This window comes from Mytilus galloprovincialis, chromosome 5, assembly GCF_965363235.1.
Source record: "Mytilus galloprovincialis chromosome 5, xbMytGall1.hap1.1, whole genome shotgun sequence".
Taxonomy (NCBI): domain Eukaryota; kingdom Metazoa; phylum Mollusca; class Bivalvia; order Mytilida; family Mytilidae; genus Mytilus; species Mytilus galloprovincialis.
In genome coordinates, this window is record NC_134842.1 from 68,105,305 (window position 1) to 68,113,349 (window position 8,045).

The 8,045-nt window shown below is 30.1% G+C and overlaps 1 protein-coding gene across 1 annotated transcript; it reads left to right on the forward strand.

Annotated features, from left to right (window-relative positions):
* The first annotated feature begins 30 nt into the window (after positions 1-30).
* Positions 31-5,829, forward strand: LOC143076291 (tektin-1-like). The gene is made up of 7 exons (XM_076252023.1): positions 31-172; positions 1,119-1,316; positions 2,055-2,220; positions 2,734-2,862; positions 3,457-3,600; positions 4,304-4,526; positions 5,189-5,829. Exons 2-7 carry the CDS (start codon positions 1,127-1,129, stop codon positions 5,543-5,545), a joined length of 1,209 nt encoding a protein of 402 aa, XP_076108138.1. The 5' UTR covers positions 31-172; positions 1,119-1,126; the 3' UTR covers positions 5,546-5,829.
* Positions 5,830-8,045: the final 2,216 nt, after the last annotated feature.

Below are 8,045 nucleotides of genomic sequence, written 5' to 3' on the forward strand. Positions count from 1 at the left end.
CATCCAATCATAATGTTCGAGACAATATCCAATCACAGACAATAATGCATTTTGCGTTAGCAACGTTTGTTGCTAAGTCCACCATCACATTTGTGTGCTGTGTTGTCAAGTGAGAAAAATACATAGACTTTTTAGGCAGAAACTGTTTATTTATTATTTCATCACTGAAAAGGTAGGTCTTTGTAAAATATGTGATTAGATAAATGTATTGATATACTGTAAAATAATCCACCTTTGCTAAATTAAAAGTAAAAGAAGAAATAATTTAATTGACACTTTTTTCAACCTGGGGCAGCCTGGGTCTTATGGATGATGCTGAATACTGTTCTTTGTAAACATGTACGTGTGAATCAATTCTACCCTAGCCTAGCCTTTCGAACTGTTGCTGTAATGGTCCTTATATTACTTTAACAGATTGCGGATCTATATGAAAAACTGTGAGTCCATTGGCAACAAATTGACAAATACATTACAAAATGTACATACCAGATAATTCCTTGAATATTGTAACTTTACCAATCTCATGCTGTTTTTTAAATTAATAATGAGTAACACCGGTTGATCCAAGGTCCATCGGTGTAAACAGTGTCATCAAAAAATCGTTTCTTTGTATTATGATGTGCGTTATGTAACCTTAACATCAATGTGTCTGTGATGTTGCAATTTTACAGGAAAGTGCAGGAATTCACAATGAAAATACATGTATGGATAACTAGTAGAGAATTTTGGGTCCTCTATGTCGGCCTTCAACTTTATACTTGTTTGGATTTATAACTATTTTGATCTGAGCGATATACTGATGAGTCTTACATGTATGTAGACATTACACGTGTTTTGCGTATTAAATTATAATCCTGGTACCTTTGATAACTGTTCAAACCTATTGACCAGTGGGGTGTTGGATGCATGACTGTGAATCCCATACAAAATGTACCATGATACAGTTTTTTTTTCAGAGATGAAGGGTTTACCCTTATTCAAGTTATTGACTCTAGATCTCAATTTCATTGAGGCTACCTAAAAAATCTATTTCCCTCTTCATAATCCTATAAACTTAATGTATGAAAACAAATGGGAAGGACTAAAAAAAATAACATCATCAATTCTTTTGACTACAGAAAGCAGAATGGCTAAAGTAGTCACAGGACCAACCAGGTTTACACACCCAGAATGGACAACATCAAACCTGACTAAATATGCCAATGCAGAGGTTGAGCGTGCTGCTGCAGAGAGATTGGTTGATGAATCCAAACGTCTGGCTGATGAGACTGAAAAAACTACAGAAAAAACACAAAGAGATGTCAACAAAAAATTGGGTAATTTTTGCTTATTGACTGGTTTAAACAATACAATTTATGTACAATAAATGCCATTTTGCTAATGCTATGATCATGATGATTACAGTTTTTACCTGAAAAATTAACCCCATAGAAGGGAGGTTATTGTTAGTTAATTTAATCTATTGATTGTGGTAATTTTTTTTCTTTATTGGATTAAATTAAGTACAGATGTATATCACACTTATACGTACATGTTTTAATTGACATGATGTTAATTGGATTATTTTTGATGATGGATGATTTTTTTTCTCAAATGAAAATTTCATTTAATTTGTTAAGTAAACTATACAGGTTTTTGTTGTTGTATATAAAATCTTCCTATATATACTTTTGAAATCCATAATTTAACTTTGATTATGGTATATGTTTTTTTTTTTTTGAAATTGCAAAAAAATCATAGGAACAAAATAAGTTAATCACTGAACTAGCATGCATATTTGTTGAGGGGCCAGCTGAAGGACACCTCCGGGTGCGGGAGTTTCTTGCTACATTGAAGACCCATTGGTGGTTGGCTGAACATTTGTCTGCTCTATGGTCTGGTTGTTGTCACTTTGACATATTCCCCCCATTACCATTCTCAATTTTAATGCTCAAAACTGAAATTATATATATTTACATGTTCAAAGCAGGGAAACATTTGTTGTCTCATTGGCACTCATACCTCTTTTTTTTGTATCTACAAATTATGATTATATTATCTATATAATTTTTCAGAACAAAGACTGGATGATATAAAATATTGGAAGAAAGAATTGGACGATAAATTGAATGGTTTAGCAATTGAAATTGACAATCTTGAAGCATTTAAAACCAGAGTGGAGAAGGCACTAGAAGCCACAGCTGAACCTTTACATATAGCTAGACAGTGTCTTGCTAACAGGTAGAACTTCCTAATACCAAATATCCTTAAGCATTGTAAAGAGGGCAAACAATACTGACTTCTTTTTTCACTCAAAAATCTTACAATTAAGATTGATTATAATTTTAACTGAAATGTTCGTAATAACAAATATGTTTAGTTTTAAGATTTTCTCCTCATAATGGTACAAGGTTGCTATTATTTTTTTCATTTTAGAAAAAAATATCCTTATGAATTCAAGACCATTTCCCTAAAAGAGATTTCACATCTACCATTTTATATCCTGTTAGGAGTAATATGTCCTTAAAATGTCACATTACTCGCAAAATAATGTTTACACATTTTTGAGTGTTCAGGCTGTAAGACACTTGACATGATTTGAATATTGTTTGTAAAAAATATTTAAATAATGATAATTGTACTTCACACTGCAAAAGTAAGAAAAAATATAAATTTCTTATCTCTCTACAAATCACTTTTTAATACATATATATATCAACTCTTGGAATTTATAGTTTAATGATTTTTTTCCAGGGAAAAAAGAACTGATATAGATTTAGTCCATGATGATGTCCAGAAACAACTGATTAAAGAAGTAGAAACTATTGAAGGTGTCCAGGCTCTGTTGAAGAGAACATTAGAACAGTCCATTGAACAAATTAGGTAAATTTCTGACTTCTGTTGAAATATGAATTGTAGTGACATTGTTTTTCAGGAATTAAGCTTGAAATGGAAATTGGAAATTGTATTAGTCATTTATATAGAGCAGGTTCTGCCTGATTTTATAAATTAACTTGAAAAAAAATTTCAAGTTAAATACCACTTAATTATTTTGTTTTTACTTCACAACATTAAACATACAAATGTACGACTGGCATTCACTTATAAGGGGGACTTATCCCAGATTAAAGAGTATGTTATTTCTCGTGTCCATCCAGACTTTGTTTTCTGTTTTTACACTAAATTATTTGACTTTCAAATGTCACACTTAAAAAAAAATCGGCCAATAATGTGTCACACTTAGACACCAATGAGACCTACTTACATACATGAATAAAGGAAGCGCTACCAATATGAGATTTAGGAGACCTGTGGACAAGTGAATTTTTTTCAATATATTTGAAAAACCAGATGTCAGATTTTTTAGAGAATAAACTATGTATGAAGTAATCAAATCCTGATTAATTTAAACAAAATTAAAAAAAAAAAAAAAAAAAAAGCAAATGGGAGATAACTCAATTTTTTTTTCTATTTCAGATTAAACAAAAAAGCCAAATATCAACTGGAAAAAGATTTGAAAGATAAATTTGAAGCAGTAAATATTGATGAATATTGTGCTGAACTAAGGAACAACTCTGCTGGTCTAGGATTCACACAGGGAGCTGCTAAAATTGAGGCAAAGTATGTCATTCACTTATTCCATTGCAATTTTATTTTTTCATTGTTTTTGTAAAACCAAGATAATGGTAATATTTGGCATTATTATTATAATTATGTAATATAAGCTGTGCTGTCAGTATACATATGTAACTCGGTTAATCTATTCAGACTGCATCAACAGATGTATTTAATTGAGTGTGACTTATTGTTAATTTATTCAGATATTGACATAAGCAATAAAACATATGTCATAGACTGCATTGTTCTATATATAAAACCACGAACATTTAGTCTGAAACAATCATAGTTTATATATGAATATTTTGAGGTACTAGTTTTTTTTATGCCACCAGAAATAGTGAATTTATAAGTTAAAAATCAGCATATTTGTTTTAGAATAGATGCATGTATTTCATTGACCAACTACATGTAACTAAGTGACAGACACTCATGGACATCTAATGATTATACATGTAGTAGGACATTGGTTGAAAAATAAAGGGCTTTTCTGGATTTACTTTCTTATACCAGAAACATTCAAACCTAAATATTTGAAAGCCAGAAATGTGAAAATACATGTACGTAGCCATAATGACTGAAATGGAACCTAAATATCCAGACAAATTTATATTATAATTTCTAACCACTAACTTACTTCAATACTTTTTTAATATATTTATTAACAACAATTTTTTATATCATAATATTTTTTCTTTTATTTCAGTTCTGTGTGCCCTGAAGATTGGCAAGACTATTCAGATGCTAACATCAACAAGGCAGAACGTGAGCGCCAGAGTTCTGTTGACCTGAGATCATTGATTGACGGAATCCTACAACAGACAGCTAATGATATGAGAAAACAATGTAGTGAGGTCAACTTTTCCTTCCAGAAACGTATCAATGAGACAAAAGATTCCAAGAGCAAAATGGAAGATCATCTTAATAAGGTAGGTGTAATGAATGTTGCTAGTAATTTGCTGTTTGCTCAAAATTGAAATCTATTACATGTATCAAGAATGAATTACAAAAAACATGTATTTAAAGAAACTGGTACAACTGTCATTCAAAGTTTAACTTTATATGTTTTTCTTTTTACATGACTTTGCTATTCCTTTAATATATTCGATGACAAGTTATGTTTTTGTGAGTTCCAAGATTTATCATATGAGTTGGGTGTGGGGTGTTAAAATGATTTTTAGCAAGATACCTTGAGTAATTATACAGAAAATTATCTTTTATAAAATTTAGAAAGGAAATGGGGAATGTGTCAAATGAAAGTGTCAAATAGAAAAAGTTTTTTTGGATCTGCCAACCCTTATTGCCTGCATTTATTTCTGGATCAGCCCTATACATATATGTAATCATGAACAATAAATAAAATTTAAATAAAACACAAAAGTTAACAAAAGAAGACATAACATCAGGAAAGAGCAAAACAGATCTAAACTGGGTAGAAAAGTAGACCTATGCTTGTTGGAAAGCCTAATATAGCACTTTTAATGAATGGTTTCTACATGTATCTAACATATAAAAATATTGAAAATACACTATTAATCATCAACAAATTCTAAAATTTATTGTTTTACTAATCTGTTCTCTTTTCTTCTAGGTACTTGGTCAAATCAAAGAAATTGAAGAAAACATTTCACGACTACAGAAAGCTATTGGGGATAAGGAACAACCAATGAAATTAGCTCAGACAAGACTTGATACCAGAACCAACAGACCAAATGTTGAACTCTGCAGGGATCCTGTTCAATATAAATTGATTGAAGAAGTTGGACAAATTGAAAATTCCGTCCTCAACCTTCAAGGCAGACTAGCCCAGACCGAAGATTCACTTAAAGGACTTATTCGTAATGAACTCGCTTTAGAAGAAGACATTGCTATCAAATCTAACACATTATTCATCGATGATGTAGAATGCATGGGAATGAGAAAAAGCATAAATATCCAGAATTTCTGAAGCAGTCAAACTTATTAATAAACAATGTAAAATAAAAGATATTTATGATATGTGGATGGCGAAGTTGCAATCTATATATGCTTTATAAAAGAACTAAATCTATTAAGGACAGTTTGGATTATAATGGAGATTTAAATGAGAAAATACCCTTTGAACAGTATTTAGATTACATTTTGGTGAAATTCTTTACGAGTAGAACTCTTTTTTAAAAACTTTTACAGCTTTATAGATATTTGATAAGAACTTACTGCATACATATGCTGGTCATTGAATTTTTTTGATAATATATACTTCTTTACTCATTATTATTAATTAGTAATATTGTGAAATTCTCATTTCATAATTAACCCCAGAAGCTTGGACACGTTCTGCACTGCCTGTTGAGAAAAGAAAGAGGTTTTTGTAAATTTTAAGATTTTTTAGTTATTTAATCTACAAAGTTGTTATGTCTTTATTTTTGTAACTTATTGAACACATTTAACTTGTGACAGCAGCTTTTGTTAATTTAAATAAGTATTATATATGAACCAATAAAATATAAAATGTACAAATTCTTTTTTATTTGTAGCCAGTAGATTATAAATCACTGAGACAGAAAACTTGGGTCACAAATAATAATATCACATCTGATGATAGAGATCAACATAATTACATTTAGTCTTCAACAATTATTTTAAACTGGATTCAATATGTACAATATTCCAATTTCTAGACCGTTCTGTGTAACAATGACAAAAAACTACAATCATTTGTCACGTTTGCAATAATATTGTTTTCCAAACAAAAATCAAACTAACCACTAAAAAAAACTAAAAATGAGGTGCTCAATACAATTAGGTGCTATAGATTTCTGTTAGTTAAAAAAAACAAACCAGACAAATGTTCAAGAGGACTTACATATAAAAAGTGTGGACTGACATACAAATGAACTAAAAGTACTGCCAGCAAAGCTAACAAAATGATGAGTTTTCTATAAATTGAAATAAGGGTTTAAGTTTTTTTTGGTTGCACAAAGCTGTGGTTGATATTCTGCAATGGTTTCAGCACAAAGCTGTGGTTGATATTCTGCAATGGTTTCAGCACAAAGCTGTGGTTGATATTCTGCAATGGTTTCAGCACAAAGCTGTGGTTGATATTCTGCAATGGTTTCAGTAATTTTATAACCATTTTAGGAGTTGTGAACACAAAATGGGCACTTCAAAATAAAGCACTGGCAAAATCAGTGATTATAGCTAAAAGCAGCCCCAAAAACAATTTGGATAAAACAAACCAGGATGTAGACAATGGCCTCATTAGTGAAGATCATTAGAACTAATAATCAAATTATGATGATGGGTTTAGGAGAAAAAGCAGGTACTAATGTGTTTTTTTTTTATGTTAACTGAAGTGTCAAAATATGACATAGTCTATGTCCTGCCAAAGGTAAACCACAAAAATCTTTGGAATGAATAAAAAAAGAGAAGCAAAAACATCATAAGACTAAGAGTATGATTAAAATGTATGTGAACATTTCACGCAATTTTGTTAAGAAAACAGGGAGATAATGAAAAAACGTGGATCCCTAATTGCTAAATATGGTCCTGCTTCAGAAGACTATATAGCTAGGTTATAATGAAAATTCACTATGATCACTGAAACTTGATTTTGAGGTTTTTGCTGAACTAAAAGTTTGACTTTTGACATCTGAACATCTGTAATGCAAGTTATTTAAGCCCAAATAAAAAAATGAGACATTTCAAAAATGACAAATATTGTTAGGCAAACATAACTAATATGACAATATGAGTTATCTTTCTTTATACTCTATCAAATCGGAAATATGTTAAAAACGGACAATTATTGATTGGGATTGAAGTAACAACCTCTCTTTTGAATTATTTTGCAATTTGTCAACATTGTATTTTATACCTTACTGTACAGTGCAGATTTTGCTCATTGTTTGAGGCCACCTGAAGATGTTGATTAATTTTTTCCTTATTCTTCTGTGAATAGTTGTCTCATTGGCAAGCATACTATATATCTATATCTCCTTGCTTTTTAAGTATTCTGCTTGATATTTTTCTATAAACAGGAAAGTAAATATTTGGTTTTAAACATTTTATTTGCAACAATGTTATCACATTCATTAAATATATTTTCATTGTATATAAAACATATATCTGATGCATATTAGTATAAACTGCAAATAAACTTTTAATACCAATAAGTTGTATATCTGTAATTATAATGAACAATATTATTAGCATCAAAGCCAGATAGCCATTGTATAATTACACCACACTTGCAGTTTTTACGATTTCCCATGAACATGATAATAAATTTAACAAATTAAATGAATACTGTAGATTAAGAAATTATTGTGAGCATTTATTATTGCGATTTTGCAATTTCCAACACAAATTAGAGATGAATTGGCATTATTTATTAGTGCATTTCTTTTAGACAATAAATTCAAATTAAAATAATGCATCTGCTCTAAAAAAGATTAAAAGTGTAGAAA